The 21,331-nt window shown below is 40.3% G+C and overlaps 1 protein-coding gene across 5 annotated transcripts; it reads right to left on the bottom strand.

Moving 5' to 3' along the window:
- Positions 1-276: 276 nt before the first annotated feature.
- On the bottom strand, positions 277-20,203 carry fkbp15b (FKBP prolyl isomerase family member 15b). Of its 5 annotated transcripts, none has more exons than XM_067600937.1 (29): positions 20,035-20,203; positions 17,441-17,544; positions 17,283-17,361; positions 16,963-17,032; positions 16,801-16,875; positions 15,366-15,464; positions 14,990-15,139; positions 14,835-14,903; positions 14,313-14,456; positions 13,934-14,088; positions 13,782-13,830; positions 13,551-13,667; positions 13,032-13,116; positions 12,798-12,910; positions 12,610-12,697; positions 12,388-12,497; positions 12,206-12,304; positions 11,994-12,088; positions 10,266-10,368; positions 7,351-7,522; positions 5,808-5,944; positions 5,444-5,599; positions 5,137-5,289; positions 4,728-4,820; positions 4,366-4,479; positions 3,857-3,964; positions 1,927-2,552; positions 1,071-1,179; positions 277-874 (listed from the first exon to the last, which is right to left on the bottom strand). In XM_067600937.1, the coding sequence occupies exons 1-29, from the start codon at positions 20,082-20,084 to the stop codon at positions 797-799; spliced, it is 3,600 nt and encodes a 1,199-aa protein (XP_067457038.1). In that variant the 5' UTR covers positions 20,085-20,203; the 3' UTR covers positions 277-796. The 5 variants fall into 5 exon arrangements, with proteins under 5 accessions (XP_067457038.1, XP_067457030.1, XP_067457013.1 ...); XM_067600929.1 differs by lacking the exon at positions 20,035-20,203 and adding an exon at positions 18,503-18,899 and having other exon boundaries at positions 12,610-12,679; positions 12,798-12,898; XM_067600912.1 differs by lacking the exon at positions 20,035-20,203 and adding an exon at positions 18,503-18,898 and having other exon boundaries at positions 12,798-12,898.
- Between the last annotated feature and the right edge of the window lie 1,128 nt (positions 20,204-21,331).

Here is a 21,331-nt window from a genome sequence, read left to right as displayed (position 1 = left end):
ACATATTTTACAAACTGTTTAATCAGTATTAATTCATTTCAACATAATATCAACTGACAAACCAACATACTTAATTTGATCATCTAAAGACTGACATTAAATTCAAAACACAGAATTTAAGGACAATTTTATGCACAAGCACCAGGCTGATTTGTTCATGAAATATCTACTATGGGACTAACCTCATAATAAATGCTCGCCTTAACAAAGTTGTGAACTACAGCAGACACAGCAGATTCAACATACACAACAAAACATAAGAGAGAGATAAAAGGCCACATTTTTCATGTCATTTATTTCCTGGGATGAATTTCAAGTTAGCAAAATTGTTTAAAAGTTATACTCTTAAAGCAGCAAGCTAATAATTAAAAACCATGTAATGGCATAGTCTGAAACCACTGACAACAGGATAACTGCTGATTCAACAAACTAATCTGCTACAGTGCCATGTAAAAAATTTGGGATTAAATCGTGTCGCCAACAGATATCAAATAATTAATGATAAGCGTTTCTTTAGATTCCTCCGTGAATTACAGGCTTGTATTAATCAACCAGAATCAGAGTTTGAGATTGTAGTTTTGCTCTCCGGGATGCTGTGGTAGCAGCTGTGAGCCAGCAGGGCAGTGCAGAGGTGAAGAGCCGGGCTGTCTGACTGCTCTGTAGAATCAAGTTCATCAGCAGAGGCTTCTCTCATCATCTTCACTGCTGCACTGGACAGCAACAGCTGGTAAAGCACCACACGCCTGTTTTTAGTGTCGATCATTTAGACACAGAAATGAAATATTCTGGTTGCATCTCAGTTCAGCCAGTCTAGATCCTCCTCTTCCTCATCATCACCAAACAGTGGAGCTGGTGGTGGACGCCCCTTCAAGCTCTGGACAAACAAACAAGAGATGAAAACAATGTTGTGTTGATGGATTTAACTAATACACAACTATTTATCATTTTTGTGCAGTATAATGTGGTGCTAAACTGACTTAGCATTGAGACAAAACACAAGGGAAGGGTCGGGGTCAGGGGGGTGAATTAAATCTGAGAGTTTAGACTAAACTCTACAGATCCTTCCTTACCAGCTCATCCTCCTCTTCCTCCTCGCTGGGCGGTGCGGGGGGTTTGGCAGGAGTTGTGCTCTGGAAAAATGGCTCCTCTCCATTTTCCTCACCCATTCCCCCAGTCAGACTGAGAGAATAGCAGAAGGGAGAGGGGGGGGGGAGGGGGACAGCGAGAGAGTGAGGCAGAGAGAGAAAGGAGGGAAAACGGGGATCAAGCAAGCAAGAAACAACAGGTCAGACAGGTGGTTAGTTAGCAGGAATACATGCATATTACAGAACGGGGGACAAACAGGTTAGATGTTTGGTCGAGTTAAAAGAAGTTTGGTCAACAAAACTGAATTTTGCAAGATTAGTTCATGCTTCACCTTCCAACATGTGAAGGGAGACTCTTATTGATTCCCAGAAGTACATATAAATATGGTTCAATTAAACAAATAGCTACAACCACTTTATATACTTTATATTATTTTTTTTGTTTCCAATGCATACAAGAGGTTATGTGATTTCAAACTGTGTACTACAAACTGGCAATAAATCCATCCAGAAGCTTTCAGAAGTACATATTTGGAAAAAAAACAAAGCTTGGTGAGGTTGTTGATGTAGAATTACTGCTGACGAGGCATGTTCTCTCTACCTGACTGAGTCAGACTATGTGGAAAATGACAAAATGTGGAAAATGTTTTATAGCTTTGTTTGGAAGCCTACAGTAGTTGTAGTGTTGACTTCCTGTTCCACCTGAACACTGGAACAATACCAGTGATGTTGCATCACATCCATTCAACCGGTTACTTTACTGGAATCAGAAGCCAAACTTTGTTCAGACAGACCACTGAGAAGGTTTTACTGCCACAGTGCTGGTCACGCTAGCGCTCACCTCGTGTCCTCTCCTGCGCTGCTCTGAAGTGCATTTGGTGGTGGAGGTGGGTGAGCAGGGGGTCCAAAGGGTTTCTGAGAAGCAGAATTTCTTTCTTCTTGATGCTCTCCATTATTCACACTCTCCTTGTCCACTTCATTTCCTTCTGACTCCTTCTGAGTTTCCTGTCTGACCTCAGCTGGTGAACTCACATGAGGTCCATCCTCTGGAGCTGCAGACTGACTGCTGTCTTTTTTCTCTGTAGATGTTTCAGGAACAGAGCGTTCTACCTGCTCCTGCTGTACTTCTGACTCTGTGGATGAAACTGGATCTGTCGCCTCCGCAGCTTCAGACTGCTTTTGTGTCTCTAAATCAGTAACCGTTTCTGTCTCCTTCACCGCTGCTACTTCCTGATGCGCACGGGCCTCGCTGAGCTGGTGAGACTTTGATTCGGCCTCGTGCTCTTCCTCCTTTTCTTCCTCTCTCACTCCTCTCTCTCCATTCACATGTACATTCTGTGGAGATTTCTCCTCTTTTTGTTTCACATCGTCACTTTCTGCTTCCTCCTCTTCCTCTGCTAACTCGACCTTCTTACTTGGTCTCAGTGAGGATCTTTCTGTGCCACTGAGCAGCTGCAGAGTTACATTCTAGAAAAAAAAAATATCCATATGATTACAGAGAGGTCAGCAAAACACGTGCTTCAAAGTCTTCAAATCAAATTATGACAGATACTGATAGCAGAGGTAATATACAACTGTCAACTGCCTGTAAGACTGGGTCTACAGCTGACAGTTAGACACTAGATAACCAACATTTTTGAACGCATAGATCGAGCATAAAGCCGTGTTATCTCCACTGACAAACGTGCAGTAGAAGGTGTTATAGTGAGGACTCTGTGACTTCCAGTGTGACACTCAGGATGTCACTTCATCAAATTTCTGCCAGGTGACATTTGCCACAATCAAGTGTAAGAGCTTTTATTGTGAAGGTCAAACTTGACAATCTTGCTAGGAGCGAGAACAGTTCAGTAAAGAAGCAGCAGGAAACATAAGTTACATGTTGTCCTCATCTGGAGTGACGATGACTCACACTTCACTATCTGGCAGTCTGATGGGAAAAAAAAAATATATCAAGGTTTTGGTGAATGCCAGGAGAACACTGCCTGTCTGAAAGCAGAGTATCAAACGAGTTATGATGTTTAAGGGCTGTTCTGCATGAATTTGACTTATTTGTTGGTCAAGAATTTGGGAAAGACTCCTCAGGATCTCTAGCATACCGAACAGGTGAGTACTCTGCGTGCGTACTCTGGGAAAGTAGTTAGACAATGGGTCTCCCATGACTCTACGAGATGCAGTGTGCTTCTCTGTGCACAAATCGACAAATGTTTCTGTTCAGGTGTGATCTCTGTTTCTATTTATTCTTCCAAAACACGATTAAAAGCCTCACTACCTCATTAGGAGAGAAACGAGAGAAAATAGTAAGGGAGAGAACGAGGGGCGGAACCGAACAGAACCCAAAACAACTTTACTGGGTGTGGTTTTCATTGTGACTGTTCTCAGCAACACTTAGGAAGTGGCCACACAGATGTTATTTATTGTATTTACTGCCATTGTCCACAGTGACAGGATCTGCTGGGTCCCAGGTGTAAACTCTCTGGCTGCCTTTCAATTTCAATTCAGTTTCAACTAAAGGAAATCTTAACGCTGCAGCATACAATGATATCTCAGCACTTTAGGAAGGGCCATCTACTGTATAATGCTCTTGTGGCTCAATGGGAGAAAACCCTGCAGCAGATTAATGCCCGTGGTTTTTAATGACATGTTCAACAATCAATCATGTTCAAAACAATCATCTGGCTGCTATGTTTGGCATACTTTCAGAGATGCAGTGTATAAGCAGAAGATATGCATTTTCATCTCCATGACTTTGTGCGCTATGCAAAAGCACTTACCTTAATGGTGCTAACAATCACCCCCAGCACAGCCTGGCCACTGTAAGATTCACCGAGGTCAAACTCCCCTCGCAGAGAATGAAACACACCGTTCATCACACGCTTCACCTGCAGGTACACGACAATAAACTGTTAACAAGGACAGCTGACTGTTATCTTCCTGTTTCCTAACACCTGTCGCAAGAAGGCAAAACCAAAGAATTCAGGTAAAAGCCACCAGTCAATGTGATGTTCCATTGTGTCTCCTCCTCGTGCAGCAGGCATAATATACTCTTTCTCTAATTATGTTTTTGATTGAAAATTATACACTCAAAAGGAAAATTTACTGCACCACAGTTGCACTGATTTGCATGTGGCTTGTACGTTGTAACATCCTGTTTGTTGGTGGTGAAATTCAAGCACTCAGCGGTCCTTTACTGACATCTGGAGGTGATATTTAGATTCTTTGACTTTCACAAAATGATGCACCCTCACCTCATTATTTCATTTGTGCATGTATGATTTTTCACCTCTGCTGCAGTATCTCCTGAGTTCTCTTGCTCTGTCAGTTTCTTCTCCAGTTCAGCCACTCTTCTCTCCAGTTTCTCCCTTACAGCTGCTGCTTGCTGCTCCAGGGCTGTGTACTTAAAGAGAACAACATCTTGAGTGTGTGTGTGTGTGTGTGTGTGTGTGTGTGTATATACAAAAATAGCAGCAAATATAAGTCATTCAGTAAATCTCTCCTGACTTATGAATGGCAGTTGTGTATGTAAACATGATGTCGTAAAGAATTCCTTTAAAGTGACATCCCTGACAAATGCATTCCTCGCCAATGATGACTATTTAATCTAATTAAAGCACATGCTGACTGACAACTAGTCATCCATCTTACTTTTTCCTGAAGCGCCCGCAGCTCCTCAGTCTGTCCCTGGTGTTGCAGCAAACTCTGTTCTTCTGAATCTCTTGACTGCTTGAGAACCGTAAACTGTTGAGAGAGACCAGAATGAAGGCATTCAAACATCATGTATTCACACATTACATCACACTATATAAAAATGATATCCTGATATCCTGACTTTTAGTCCTAAGTATTAGGTCTGTACCTCCACATTTTGAATGATGACATCATCAGGGTTATTGTCTTAGGCTTAACAAAGCTCCTCCAGGGCCAGAGAAGACATCATACAGCTGTTTTCACAAGCTCATCACTAGTAAAGAGGATCTCTAAAATCAGAGTTCCTCTTTAAGTCAACAACCAACGGGACAGTTGAGCTCAGACAGTGAGTTTGTGTCTAGCTTGCCTTTTCCTGTAGCTGGGTGATCTTCTCCTGCAGAGCGTCTCTCTGCTCCGTCAGCTCAGCCACCTCTCTGCCATGTTGCTCTTTAGCCGAGGCCAACACCTGCTCACACTTCCCCTTCCACTCCTCCTCCAGCTCCGCCTGCAGCTGACACAACTGCGACACATTACAAAGCAATGTTAGAAATGTAACAGCTTAACACTTCCATACACGATCTTGTGAGACTGATTACAAGTTATTAAAGCATCACATGATCAATAATATTCCTTCAGTATATTCATTTCTTCACAGGCTCTTCATTGGATCCCACCTGTTCAGACGCGGCGTTGTCAGTGCTGGTCCTGGCTTTGCGAAGCTGAACTCTGAGGTTGTCCAGCTCCTGCTGGTTGCTCCTACGGAGCTCTTCCACCTCCTCGTCCCGACGCTGACGCTCAGCCTGCCACTTCCTCTTCCTCTCCGAAAGCGTCTGAAAGGGAGGGGAACCACAGAAAAACCTCATTTATATTTCAAAGAGCATCTGCCTGAAGTCTTTCTGAGTCTGAACAGCTCTTTAACATATTATCAGTGTTTCCAACATTTTTTTTTTTTTTTTTATCGTATCCATGGTGACATCTATGCAGGGTGCCATTTGTGAAAAAAGAGAGCGCAAGGACATACATATGAAGGGTACTCACTCGTTCCAGGCTCTCTTTATCAGTCTTCAGGTCCTGCACTTCCTCCTCCGTGTTGTTGACTCTCAGCTCCATCTCTTTGCGTTGTTGCTTCTCTGAGCGGTACTGAGCCTGAGCTCTCTCTGCTGCCTCCTTCAGCTCTGAAATACATACACACACACACACACAGCAGTCTCAGTCAGTGTATAACATTCTTGGATTTCACTTGGATTTACTTTTTCTTCTATGTTCCAGGACTGGTACATGCATCTCAGAGCTTGATTTGATTACTTATAAATTGAGACAAGTCTGCATCTTTCAGTTCTTCAAAGCTGGTTTAAAGGTAATCAGGAGCTGTTGTCAGACCAACATGTACTTAAGCTCTTGTTAAATGGGAAGTTTATTCACTTCTCTTAAATCATATTCAGGTCATTCCCTGTCACATCAGACAGAAACCATGAAAGTGGTTTCAGCACCGTCTCACATTTTGTTCAAAGTTTGTCTTTGTAATGTTTGGGCCCCAAAACTAAGGCCTTCAAATATTTTTCAATTCCAAGGTTTTTTTTATTTTTTTGCTCCTTGATATCTTTTAGTTTCTACACTCTCAAAAACGCCTTATCTGGGAAGCCATTTTTGGTCATTAATATCTTGAAAAATATTATTCATAGCCTCACCAAACTTTGTAGGATGGAAGACAAACATGCTCTCAGTATGACTGGAGAGTCATATTGAGGGCATTATAAACCCTTTTTTTTTTTGCACATATATGGTATCAATTGTTATTTTCTTCTTCAAATACAATCTTTCATTAATTTTGTGCCGATATTTAGGATCTCTACCATGGATGGAAATGAAGATATTAAGAATAAAACAAGGCATGGTAGCATTTTTCGGTTATTTTCAGGGTTATAAAGGGTACAAATTACAGAAAATTGATGGATGGATAATTTAACCAAATACAAAATAATCAATTTATGTTTTTTTTTAAGCTGACACTGGACTATTATGAGTCGACGAGCTTCTTTGCTTCTGTGGCGAGCAGTAGTGATAGTGTTTGCTACAGGTGCACAAACAGCTTCCTGCAGTACAATCTACTGTCTCACCTGTAGTTTACAGTGTATGACATCTACCAACAACTAATAACTAATGTTACTGTCTACTATCTGTCTGAAAATTGAATTTAAGACTGTTTAATCCCTGCAGATACCCTGGTGGAACCAAACACACCAACTGTCAGTGTCAGTTGGTTTGCTTGTTGAAGAGAAGTGAAGAGGTGTTCGTTCAATTTTTTGGTCATTTTGGAAGCTGTAGTTTGTGCTACTGTCGAACTGCCTTGCAATATACTGAGAGATGTTACAATTTTTTTAGATTTAATATTAGAATACATCAAAATCTACTGTACATCCTCCAAAATGATCACAAAGCTTGAACGCTTCTTCAAAACAGCTGAACATTAGAGCCTTCATGAAGGTAGAATTCACTGCAGGACTGTCCTATTAAACTGCATTAGTTAGCTAAAATACTCCATTTTCTGCAGTTTTCCAAACAAATGCAAACGTCATCAAACCTTCCAGCTGTGTTTGCAGGGCGGCGATACGTTGGCAGTGGCTCTCACTGTCCTGCAGCGCCGAGTTCAGTTTAGTCTGCAGCTCCACAGCCTTCTGCTGATGTGCAGAAGCTTCAAGCTGTAGCTGAGACAACCGGGCCGTGGACGAAGCCAGATCCTCCGTCAGACGGACCTGATGGAGACGCAGGGGGGGGGGGGACAGAGGGGATGGGTGAGAGGGGGGAGATGTACTGGTGGCTGTTTAAAGTAAAAACCCAGGCCACACAGAGACAGTGGAACAAGGCGGTGACAGCCTGGATGAGTGGTTACTGGTGCTAGTGGAGTAACCTGTGGGAGAGAACTGGTGGGTGAATGATGACTGATGGAAAAAAGAGACAGAAGGGAAAAAAGAAGAAAGAAAAGTTAGTTAGAATGTTAGTGAAGTATGATATAAACAGGATGATTCAGATCTGGGGTCAAACAGTAGTTCAACATGTAAGTCAGAGAAATATTAATTATTAAATATATAGATTTGAGTGTTCTGTGACTTTAGGGGTGGAAATGATCATTTACTGGCTCTGACTTATCTGTTGTGCTCCTAGGAAATAATTACATAATGCTTTAAAGCAGAGAAAGCAGGTTCATCCCTCTTGAGTTGAAAGTGAGAACAACAAATGTTTGCTCAAGACTAAAACAAGATTTCTGGTGCAGTGAAGCTGCTGATTTGGAAAAAACAAAACAAAACTGCTGACTTTGAGAGTGCTCAGACACTTTCATTTTGTCATTCCTTTCTTTTTTTGCAGATACTCTTTGACCACAGACTGATAGCAGTACACAGAAAAAACAGGCTCACCTGGCCGGAGCTCAGGTCCTGAGGCAGTGCATGCTGAGAAGAGAGAGCAGTAAATGCTAGATTTTCCACAGAGAGCAGTTGGCAAAGAGTGGAGCAGTTATCATCAGCATTGGAAATGTAACAGAAAACAGTAAATGATTATAAATTAATACCAAACCAAGTAGAGTATGTATGTGTTTTCAAGTGTAATACTGAAGTGAAAATCTCACTGTGAAAGATTGATTCAAACAGGAGATAATGATGCTCTTTTTTTAATCAAATTTACCACTTATCTCTCAGACAGACCGGTACAACAGTTATGTTAATGTTATAACTATTCAAATTTGAAAGCTGGAATGTATCAGTCTCCCATCTTTAGTCAAAACCAAATGCGCTGTCTGGAGGTCAATCACATGGAGCCGTAATGCAAGAATTTGATTTTCACTGAAATGTATCCAACATTAAAGAAATGATCATTTCACTAAAACACATTTCCCTCCAGTCATTCATGGTGGAAATGTTGGAATCATCCAAACCTACAAATACTGTCAGTGAGAGAAGCCTGTCAGTGTGACAAAGACTCAGCAGACTTGTGAACAACCACAGTACAAGACATGTAAGTTATGTATAGACTGATAAATGAATCTGCACTTTTTTTTGACATAATAAGTGCCTCTGTGGTGTTGGACTTTGTGGGCCATTCTTCTTTGTGTATTTCAATTCTTTCTATTTGTTCTTTTAGAACTTTTGCTTTTTATGCATGTAAATGACTTCTCTTCTACTGTTTGCAAACTTGCTTCCCTCAAATTGCCCCCTTGAGGGTCAAATTAAGTATTTTGAATTGAAACTCAAGCCAGCTGTGTTGTGTTAGTAGCAGCCTGCAGCTATATTTTGCACATTTTTTTGTATTTATTAACCTTGTGGAGAAGGATGGATAGGCGGTGGGGAAAATGTCAAGAGAAAAACTTAAACAAAGAATAGCGAAACATAAAAAAGGACCACATGGAAATAAATGCATCCAAGCAGTTGCGGCACATTTCATGGAAATAAATCATCACAAATCACATCTTCCTTTAAATATACGGACATGAGAAGCTATGTTTGTCACAGAGAGAGGGAGGGGAGGGGGAGGATGAGGGGGAGGTGTTCTGGATTTCTAAATTGGGAATTAGACTCGAAGCCATGTTTACTGGATTATATTTGTTCTCAAATAAGAAGAAAATCAACTGCAGATGGATTATTATGAAATTAGTTAGGGTTATTCATAAATGTCATATAATGGAAGTGACTTGAGTACACTGTTTTCACAGCTTGAATAAAGAGGCTGAAAGAATACAGAATGTGTTTGCTTTAATTGAAAAATGGATATTCAACTTTTCAACTGTGAGTAATTCATATATAGTAAATTTTGAAGAATGGGTTCGTTATGATAAAATTCAAATAAGATACTGTTCATAAAACACATCACATCAGCAGAGAAAGAAAGCTGTTGATCTCCTTTCATTCCCTACAGAGCTGGGTAATGAGGGATGCTCCATGAGTTTGTCAGCCAGCTGACCATCCTCACACACCGACACCCAACTATGAACGGTCTCCATATCTCACGGAGCGTCTGGAACAGAGGAAAGTCCTGGTCCTGCTTTCATCCCTGAGCTGGAACTCCTTGAACATTCCTCACTGAGAAAACAGCTTCTGACTAACTGTTACATCATTTGAGTTGTAAACTGAGAGTTTACAAGGTGTACAGGAGTTTCCTGCAGATGGTGATGGGAGGATATGCTGTCTATGCATCTTCCATGGAAGGCAGGATGTCACCAACTTATTACAAGGCATTTAATTACAAGGCAGTGAGGTTGTCTCTATGGTCGCCACAGAAAGCAGAGTAATCACAACTTTGGCACTTTATGACAAGTAGAAAAGCAAAACAATGCAAAAATGATCACAAACGACTATCTTTTGCAGTGCGTTCTGTAAGTTTTACCAAAGAGTAATAACATGCCTGTTATAGTGTCATAGTGAGGATCTAAGAAAAAGACACAAAGGGAACAGAGATCGATCCACAATACAGCTGCCCGCCGTTTTATCAGCGGGGAGAAACACTCACCTTGTCCTGCTCGGCCTGCAGCAGTCTGGCCTGATTCTGTTCACTGGAGGATTTGAGGGAGTCGTTCCTCTGCTCCAGAAGCAGGTTGCTCTGCTCCATGTACCTGGACCACCACAACACCACCACGTTAGGTCCACCTCAAACACATTTCACATTAAAACTTTCCTCAGACTTTCTTTTAGCTACTCGAGTACATTTTGAAATGTTGTCACTGTTAGCCCCTCTAGATCATATGGTATAATTGATAATGTAGTATACTACTAGTATATATCTTGCTTCCTTTTTGCACATGAAAGTGTCCACACCAGTAAAACAGGTTCTCACTTCCTGCTAGATAGTATCTCCACTGGTTTTGGCCCCTGATGCTCCATTGTGGTAGGGAAGTGTTCTACTCAGTTAACCGCATCTCTGGTTAATTGTGTCATATCAGCTCCGCATGGCTCCTCCCAGTTTACACACAGTGATCTCCATCACAGCACACCTGTCCTCTGTAATAGAACTCAAGCTGGTTCCTACACTGTACATCAAAGACGTGCAAATCAACTTGAAGAAGCTTGATTCTGCACCTTCCATGTTCTCCTCAGATGATTTGTATTATTGTACATTAAATCACTCTCTAGTGAGAGATTTTATATTAGTGATTTTATTTCTAAATATGATCATTTTCTGTTTCTTACTGAATGTGGGCTCTTATCCACTGCCTCAGCGACACTTATTGAGGCTTCTCCCCCAGACTAGAGCTTCTTATTTTCAGAATAGCGACCATCTTTTCTAACTTGTTCACATGCACTGAATGCACTTTTGGACTTTTCCTTACAGTCAAGAAGAAATAACCATCTCATGTTATTGTCATCTATAAAGTTCTACTGTTGAAGCTTCCAAACTACCTCACATCTCTCTCTCATTTAAATCTAGTAATTACAGCACATGATCCAGTAACTACTTAACCTTAGATATCCCTCGTGTTTTCACTAATGTTGGCAGAACCGGTTTCACCTTTTAAATGGAATGAACTGCAAACTGCCCTCAAACTTACACTCCCTTCGGACATTTTAAAGCTTTATTATCTGATGTTTTTATGATTCTTGTAACTGTTTTTATGAATTCCTTGTTTATTGTGTGGTTGTCTCGCTTCTGTCTGCTGATTGTGTTCTTGTCTTATGAATGATCTTGTTCTCAGGTCTCTCCTGGAAAATAGATCTTAATCTCAATGAGACTTCCTGATTAAATAAACATTTCTCAACATTTGAATATTTAGCTATTATTATTGCATTAACCATTTATATACAATTCTAATTTTCTATCTGAGTTTTCTGAATTATTGTCAGTTGCTCTTGTCAGATATGATGATTTGAACTTGCATATAAATGGATCTTGTTTCTAGTCTTGACTTTACCCAACTGTGGAAATACACTGGTCTCCTGGTCATTCCTTCAGTTAACAAACAAACAGCTGGCTTATCTCTGGAATGGCCTTTCATTACATGTTAAAAAAGCAGTTGAAACCTTTAAATCAAGACTGAAAAGATACCTTTATTCACTTCATTAGAACTTAGTTCACCTTTTTAACACTGATGTTTTTAATGTAGTTGTTTTATTTTGCTTGCTGTATGGGTTTTCCTATGTATTATCTTTAATTGTAAAGTGTATAGGGACCATGTTGCATGGTGATTCTGCACTTTATCTATCAATCAATCCATTTTATTTAATGTGACATTTGTTGGCTCACCTCTGGTTCTGGTTAATGAGTTCTCCGATCTTGCGGTTTTGCTCCTCAATACGAGAGCTTTTCTCAAAGACTTCCTTCTTTAAACATTCATTCTCCTGAAAACACACACAGCAGTCAGAACAGTTTGATTCATTGATGAAACAGCAGCACATCCAGAGACGTGATTAGAAAACCTAAAAGAGTTGAGGACAAAACACAAGGCAACAATGTACCTGGATGATTCTTTGGATGTTGTGCATGATCATGGAGGTTTCCATCGACATACTAGGAACACTCATGGAGAGACTTCCCTGCCTTTGAAGGTCATCTATCTGTTAGAGCAGAAAACAAACACGACTGTATCTCCTTTCAATTTAAGCCACTTCATGAACCTTCTTGGATGCTGAGTTTATACCTTTGAGGCCAGCTGATCCACTTTATCTGCTACTTTTCCCACAGATAACCGGATCTCTGTATTGTGCTGCCGGGCCTCGGTCATCAAGAAGGAAGTCACATCACTGGAGCCTGAAGAAAACCAACAGTTTTACCACTTAATTGCAAAACAAACTACTTCCCATTCTATAAAACATTACATAAACCTCGCTCTCTTTGTTATTATTGAACTGAGCAGTCTTACCCATGTAGGGGACAGTTTGTGCAGGGTACACCTGGCCAACAGGCTGCAGCTGAGTTGGAGCCACAGAGGTCTGTGTGTAGGAGTAAGGCTATGAAACAACATAATACACTGATATAATACCACATTTTTCTCTTTTCTTATAATGACCTATTAATGGTAAATTGATACAACATACAGTGAGATCTAACCTGAAAGGCGTGGGTGTTGCCTGGCAACCCAGGCTGTGGGGCAACAGCGGTCATGGCAGGAAGTAAGGCAGAAGGCGGAGCAGCTTGAGGATGGGGATGTACTGCAGGAGAGACTACAGAATGTAACACATCAAATTAAGGAAATCATGAAACATACAGTATATCATGATAAGAATTTGTGTTCTTTGTCATCCTTAGCTGCAGGGACAATGCATACAAGTGGACAAACATTACCATGTGCTGAACCTGGAGCAGCAGCAGAGATCTGCACTGGAGACGGAGCAGCAGGCTGATCCTTCGCTCTGCCACCGCTGGTGTCCTGCAGAGAAATCACACAGTGGCAGAAACTCAGTACTGGGGTACTGCAGCAGCTTGGTACAGCACCTCCATAAAGTTCATGGATTGTCAAGAGACAAATGATGGTCAGATCAGTGCAGCAGAGGCTGAGATATCCTAACTTTAAGTCAGTAAAATATGGGTCAAGCTCCAAAAACAGTGGATCCTACACTTCCCATGATGCAACTCAGCAGCATCTTTCATTGGACCGCCCCTGTCTGGTAAATGCCCACATTTTTCTAACTTCAAATAAACGGTTTGTAACGGAAGCTTCCTATTAAAAAGGTTCAATTCATTGTTGGTTTGGGTCTGCACATTAGATTTACTGACATTAAGAAAAATGTAGAATATTGTTAGTCCTATTCTTTAACATTTATGTGTTAAAAAAAGCTTCATCGTAGGATTGTGTGGACCCACCTCCAGCTCAGAGTCACTGGATTCCGGCTGGCTCGCCACTCCCGTCAGGAAGGGCAACATGGGCTGACCCATCTTCGCCATGCGAGAGATGAGCTTGGCCTTTGTGGCGTCTGGATTCTGAAGTTTAAAAAGGTTTGAACACCTTCCATCAATACAGCTTCCCAACAAAAGAATACAACAGATATGTTTATATTGAGAAGCGCTTCATTGATCAGGAGCGCGGGAACTTACTGCCAGCTGTTCACTGAGAGAGTTTGACTTTGCACGAAGCGGTGGGTCCCTGGGGGGAAAAAAAAAAACAGAAGAGAGAGAAGCAGACAAATCAGCTTAGGTGACAAAGAGTTATAATGCTGTTAACCCTTTTCCTGAGGTTGAGGTCTCACCCTGGTCTGCCTGGGCCCGAGACTGTCGTCTGTACTGGGGGCTCTGGAGCCAGATTCTCCACGCTGGGGGCTGGGGACGGAGCTGGGGAGGGAGCAGCTGAGTCTCTGGAGCTGGCACTGGCCCGATCAGACCCACTGTCCTTGGAAAACTTCACCTAAAGCACAAAACAAACAGATGAGAGGACATGACCCGATCTGCAAAAAGCCTTCATATCCAAGAGAATACGCTCTTCTTTTGATTAATATTATAAATAACTAGTGTAAGAATGTACATCAGATGTTGTAATCCTGTGACTTTAGGATGATCACGTATGTCAGAAAATGTAAAGATACAAGTATAAATGAGGGAAGGAGGTAGAAAACGTCCAGAGGATGTTACCCGTCGAAGCTCTGCTTCAAAAATAAGAGTGCTGTTAGCCGGGACGCGGTCGGGGATTCCCTTGGATCCGTAGGCAAGGTTGGGTGGGATAATAACGAGACGACGGCCAGCCTTCTTCATCCCCAGCATCCCTTCCTCCCATCCCTACTCACACAGAGAAGGTAGTGAAACGTGTTTACTGTTGATCTGCAGGTAACACAGACTTTTTAAATGCCTCAACCTGTTTGATCATCATATTTACAAATGAATGATAACTCACATTCGCCAAAATGTCTTGACATTATTGATATCATGGTACTTTTAAAAAAAATATTGAGATATTTGATTTCAGCACCACACATTCCTAAATTAAACATGTGGCAGCATGTCTGGATACAGTACATACAAACACCATCCCATAAAAACTGATTAAACTGGATAAAAAGACACAATTAGATTGTAAATCAATTAGCTATAAAAAGGAATAAACATAAAAAATATAGTGATTGTGTTAAAAGGAGTTTTTTGGACAGTCTGTGTTACCTTAATCACTTTTCCAGCTCCAATTTTCAGTCGTAGCAGCTTGTCTTTGTTCTGGTTGGAGTCAAAGATCTGAAAAGAAATTTAAGATTGAATGAGTCGAGCACCATCTTCGTCTAGAAGACCCACAAGAACTGGAGACGGTGGAGGTTCGTCACCTGTCCGATGGTGTGGTTCTGCAGGAGCCAGCCTGTGTACACCACCTCCAGAGAGTCTCCGTTCTCCACAGCCTGGCCCTCCCCGAGACTCAGCTCCTGAACCACCACTGTATCCAAGGAGGTGGCGCTGTTCACTTTCCCCAAACATACCTGATGCAAATAAAGGGAAAGAGGTCGTTATCTAATAAACATAATCAATCTGGTGAAAGCTTAAAAGCAGTGCAGTCCAGACTGATAAAGAGTTCCTGCAGATCAATCCTGATACTTGTGGACCTTTGTGTTGTCAGTACAAACAGTCTGTTTGCTCAGTCGCTCACACTGTTGCTCAAACAATCACTGACATCTTTAGTCGTGTCTCTTCTCCTGTGTCATTTACCTCTTTGCAGAAGTCTGATGAAGCTTTCTCTGATTCAAACATCAGGGACCAGTTCTGCCTCTGGTCATCATAAAAAGTGCAGTAATTGTTTGGTTGTACCTGCAGGAAAGAAAGAACACGTCAGGAACACTGAATCGACAAAACATCAGCAGCAAGTTGTGAACTTTGATATATACGCTGTTGTTTTTGTGTTTGCATAGACTGATATGCACAGACTTTTTAATGTAATCAGTTTTTTAAAAAAAATCCATAACACTATTAGAAATTGATTCATTCAATTTAAATTTAGATAATGCAATCAAAAAATAAGATTGTCTAATCTGCTGATATTTCAGGTTCCTTATACTGTTTTTAATGAACTAATAATCACATTTTAAAAAGAATTCACAAAACTAAGTTAAAAAGGGTTTTTCTCTTTACATTTACTCATGTATCTTATCATTTATTGAGTGAATATTGGACGTACATTAAGCAGGTATACACAAACATGACTCTAAATGGAAGCTAGCTTTGCTCTGTGTCTGCTGGACGTGTTAAGAGACAACTGTTTGCTAATTTCTGAGGTGTTTTCAGCTTGTTCAGCTGCCTTAAAGTGGCTAAAAAAGAATGAATAGATTTGAACAAGTAGATTTGCCAATAATCAAAGTTCCTTATTTTGAGAATGAATGATTAATAAAGTTGATCAGATAAAAATGAATCCTCACAATTATTTTTGTAAAGGCTATTTACTAATGTGTCTGATGATATGAAGAGCTCTGGTGCAGTACATCAAATGTTAACATTTCAGTTTCAATCATATTCCATCTGACTATTCATTTGTGTCTTGCTATAGAGAATTTTTTCTTTATTTTAAAGATGTGTGTTGTGCCATCTGAAATTTAAATGAGGTCCAACCCTCACCATGGAAACAGGAGTTCTGATTGGCCAACTGTAGTGTATTTGTGGGGTGATGTCATAGTTGTCCAATCAGAGTTCAACCAATTTATAACAGCTTTCTAAAACACATCAGCTTAATAAATGATAAGAATTAACACTACACAGTCCATAATTAATCTGGTGCCACAGACAATGTATGATGGTGGAGAGACATAAATATACAGAAAAACAAAGAGTAATGCACCTAAAAAACAGAATTTTAAATTTTAAATTTTAAAAATGTGCTTGTGAAAGGTTCCTACATATTTACAAAAAAAACATTTATTGACTTTTGTCATTTGTTTTTACAGAAGTATGTACCGTCTATTAACAAGCAGCATTACTGTGGAGATTATTTGTAACAAAAGAAACTTTTTAAGCCCTAAAAATCTAACTGTGTTTAAATACACTGACTGACTTTTCAAACATATGTCAGTATGAAGTGAGATGTTCCTTTAATGCATCAGAATATCTGTCTCTCAGTATGTATGCATGTTACATCCTTTACGTCTCTGCTCACCGTGAAAATGAAGCCGATGTGAATCTTGGCAGCGGTCACTTGTTTCTGCTGGCTCAAGTATAGAAGCAGCTTGTACTGCAGAAAAAAAGAGGTGCATTATTCATAAAAATCTAAAGTCAGACCAATAATCTCAAATGAGTGACCAATTACTAAAGCTCCAACCTCTTTTGTTGTGTGGTTGCCCAGAACGGCTGCTCCCAGCTTTCCCTGCTTCACATACTGTCCGTTAATACTGTGAGACACAACGGCAGGAAAGTGTTTCATTGACTTGATCATAAGCTTTGAATGGTCATGCACTTTTGTTTTGAAGATTTCTAAAAATGTTTCTTGCTAGTAAATAGTTGCAGCCGACAGACTTTGCTTAGAAATGAATTGAAACTTGCAATCAATGTTTATAGGCTGCAAATCAAAGCTGTAAATTCTCAGATGCAATTCGAAGCAACAATAAAATGCTTTTCAAACATTAAAAGCAGAGTATTCACTATCTGAAGGCTTGGACTGCTGTGGCCATTAACACTGCAGGAGCTCCAGGTGGTGCAGCAGGTTTCTGGGTAGCTGGTGCTGTAAACAGACGAAAGACAATTCAGCATCCACGTCGTGGCACAACTTTAACTTCCTGATCCTGTTCTGATGCTCTTACCTGGATTTGAGCTCTTTCTGGGCTGTTTGGGCGCTGTGTACTGGAACGACTCGTTCCCCTGACTGGCTTCTTGGTCTAGTCCGAACAGGGAGGCCAACTTGGCCCTGCAAAGAGAGCAAGTGTAAAGATCATGGAGATAGACTCATGTTTGCCATGAAATGTACAGTCAACTGTATAATCTACTGAGGTTTGTTCCACTCTGTGGTTACACTCATAGAATGAAATATGTCGGCGTCTGACTGTGCAGTCAAGCCCGTTCCTACTCACAAGGGCAAAGCTGCTCATACCAGTCTTTCATCTTCATTTGGGGGATTTCAGGAGTTACTGTAGCTGCAGCTTAACCCACATGAAGGTTTACAAGTCAAGTAGCTGCACAATGGGCTACATTATGTGTGTTCTAGCTCCAAAAACTTGCTAAAAAAGTCAAAAGCAACAATTCTAGGGCAGCATCTGACAATTGTCGATTAATCTGGCAATTTTTCTTATTAATCCCTGAACGATTTAGTCTATAAAATGTCAGAAAGTGGTTAAAAAATAAAAGCACATCATGATTTCCCGAGGCAACGTCTTAAAAGTGTTTTTTTTGTTCAACCCAAAAGTCCAAAACCCAAAGAGTGAAAGATCCTCATTTGACAAAAAAAAAAACAACTTACAGTTCACTTTCTAGCTTGTTCTTGAACTTTCAGCCATATCTCATGGTCTTCCTGAAAGGATTACGTTTGCTCATTTGTCACGGAGCTATATAACAACTTCTATGACACCTGGAATCAGCACTTTAACAAACTTAACTCAAGGTCCACTTACTAACTTTTTTTTATATACGATTCCACATCTCATGATCTTCCTCACTGAATAAAGTTTGCTCTGTTGTCATGCAGCTACATGACAACATCCACAACAACAACGGAGTTAGGCTACATGCCACATACCATGACAAGTTCTCAAACTTGAACTGCTGAGGAGGACCATGAGATGCAGCTGAAAGCAACAAAAACAGACAGTTTCATGACAATTTCCATCCAGTTGACGCCCCAGAAGAAGGCACAGCAGACTCTTACTGACCCCTGGAACTCCTTCCACAGGTAGTCATTGGTATCTCCTAGAACAGACATGTTGAAAGCCTTGAGGCCCTCATCTCCGATGGTAAGGAACTGGGATGAGGAGGGGCAGCCTGTTTGCATGTGTGAGTTAAAAATCCTTCTAGCGGTGTACGTTCCAACTTTTCTGCCCTCGGCTACCCCGATCTCTCGTCCCCCGGGTGCGGTCACACCGCTGTGGTAGATTCAACAGCATAGCAGAAAAAGCAGCAGAAACTGCGGAGCTCCGGTTCAGTGCTGAGGCTCCACTGAGCAGAGATGGGCTGTGGCAGAAGCCTTTCACCTTACTCTTCTAACAAGCAGCATGTGAGAGGAATTAGCCACCATGAACACTCCCTCCCTCTAGAACAGGCGCTCCACAGGCCGCCTATTCCCTCCAGCTCATACACACAGTGCTGCTATCACACAATGCTCTCACAGTGCCAGAGAGCACAACACAACTGTCACTCTGATAATGTGGCAAAGCTGGGACTGAATGCCTTATAATTGAGAGGCAGGGTTTATTAATAGTGAGTGAGTCTGAGTTTGGATTCCTGCAACATCACAACAATCTCCATTTTAAGTGGCCCTCACTAGCAAAATGCAAATAAAGCTAGAAACTGTATAACCAGAACTGCTTGATATGCTTTCTGACCATCTTTGAGCACATCTCGCTAGCTCTAAAAAAATGCAATTTCATTATAGGTGATAAATAGCACACCAGAGTTTATAAAATGTCATTTCACAACATTAAGTTACTGTCTGTTTAACAGGAACCAGCCAGTTCAGTGGACAGAATATGGATGTGAGATCAGATTTCATAAAGACACAGCAGAGGTCGCTGGAGACATGAAGGCATGTGATAAGAGCAGAGATATGAAATCTGTGGATGTCAATTTTAATTTGAAACTTTATAGTTGATAACTCGCATAGTGAAAACAGGATTCTTTGTTTGATTGATTGATATCATTTGTTTGGATTTATCTATGTGCGTTCTTTTGTAACGCTGTTACAGAGTAAGGACCGAATAAATTCAATTAATTAAAAGTTAAAGTAAAAAATTAAATAAAAAATAAATTAAATTAAAAGCGTTCCGCTCTGTCTCCAGATATCTGGCAGTGTAAGGTAATGTTAGTTCACTCTGTCACTTTCTAATTCAACATAAACATGCTTATTGAATTTTTATGGAGTATTATTAGTTAGCTTTGCTGTCCATGTCTTATTGGTAGAAGGATTATGGAAATAACACTAATATTTTAAAAATATTTAATGAAAATATCTGCTTGCTGGTGAATATTAGAGAACAGCTTAGAAAGAATCGCCTCGACTTTACGTTGTTTTCTAAAAGGTATTTCCCACAAACAAGGCAGAAATAAACGGACAGATTTTCAATGAAATCTGGCCCATACTGCAGAATCATACATGTCTTGTTGTAATTTCATCCATGATAAGAATAGCCCAAAGGCTAGTTAGCTCGCAGGCTAACAGCATTAGCTTAGTGAGGGTAAATAAACTCACCCTCCTGTGGGAGACAAGAAGTCTCCGTCTTCATCGTCTCCGCCGAACATCTTTTGAGTTAGAAGCCTCTTTTTATAATATAAGACATATACTGAAATGAGTTAGCTATTTTTACATGACTACTTTGATGAACTGTGACTTCCTCTTCCTGTTTGTGGTGGAGTCAGCTGACTCTCCACCTGATCGGAAATCAGTTAGTCCTTGCTACCACTAGAGGGCGCCACAGACTGTTACAAAAATGTTTCATATTCAAGCATGGATCCATGTATTCAAGATACATACAGTATATATCATATTTAATATATATATATAACACATCCATGTTCAAGACCCCCCAAACACGGTTGCTTTTAACAGGATCAGACATGACTTCACTTTCAATTGGTTGATACATTCAAGATGGTAACAGGACAAAGAGTAAAAGTAATAATATTAATAAAATAATGAATCAAATAAAAACTTACTAGAAAAGGTAGGCAATACAATCAGATTTCTTAAAAAGAATCCTTGGAGCATACTAACTGTATGTGCACATGTCTTATTGTTTGTAAGTTGGATAGACTCAAAATACTTTCTAAATTCAATCATGAAAAGTTCAAAGGATGGGCGAGACCTTGAGAACTTGGATTTATGGATGTGAAATTTTCTCAGCATATAACAGGACTGTGTCCTGAGGATGAAGGCAGAACAAGGTCATCATGAGTTGAAAGTGCTGCTCAGTCATCAAGTATGCACACTGGCTGTCATGGGATGCTGCCCTTAAGTCAACCCTGACCTTTGACCTCGCAGGAGGGCTTAGAGACTATATTCTTAATATAGAATCAATAATGAATGGCTGGTTATGCAGGCGTAAGTGGGTAGGGTGAAAACAAAAAAACCAAAGTTGTCCCAGAGGTAAATTATATTGGAACTGATGTAGATCCACATCAAGGACGTTCAATTTAAAATCTCACATACTGTATAATTAACCCAGTGAAATCTACAGTATGATCTCTAGATATGTGAATGTAGACTCCTGCTACATTTGTGTAAATGTTGATAAAACATCATTTATTCTTACAGTGTAAAATAATTATCATGTTTTTGATGCCACTAATGTTACACTTACATTATTTGTTACTATGACAACATGAGTAACAAGTCTCTAGAATATAAAAATTTAAGAAACACATGTCACAAATGTAAATGTTTCCAGAGGGTTGATGACATTTAATACTTTGTATCTGGGACAAAATGGGTTGGTGTGATCACACAGACCTGTTATCAAATGTTTTCCTATCATCACACCAAAAATAGA

Source organism: Thunnus thynnus, chromosome 2 (genome assembly GCF_963924715.1).
Source record: "Thunnus thynnus chromosome 2, fThuThy2.1, whole genome shotgun sequence".
Classification (NCBI taxonomy): domain Eukaryota; kingdom Metazoa; phylum Chordata; class Actinopteri; order Scombriformes; family Scombridae; genus Thunnus; species Thunnus thynnus.
Note: the sequence above shows the minus strand (reverse complement) of the source record. Positions and strands in the feature narration are given on the sequence as shown.

Coding starts and splice junctions, on each gene's coding strand:
- fkbp15b (XM_067600904.1), bottom strand. CDS start 18,621: ATGCAAACAGGCTGCCCCTCCTCATCCCAGTTCCTTACCATCGGAGAT. Junction 12,698..12,797: donor GCAACACCCACGCCTTTCAG/GTTAGATCTCAC, acceptor GTTGTTTCATAG/CCTTACTCCTACACACAGAC. Junction 12,498..12,609: donor ACAAACTGTCCCCTACATGG/GTAAGACTGCTC, acceptor GGTTTTCTTCAG/GCTCCAGTGATGTGACTTCC.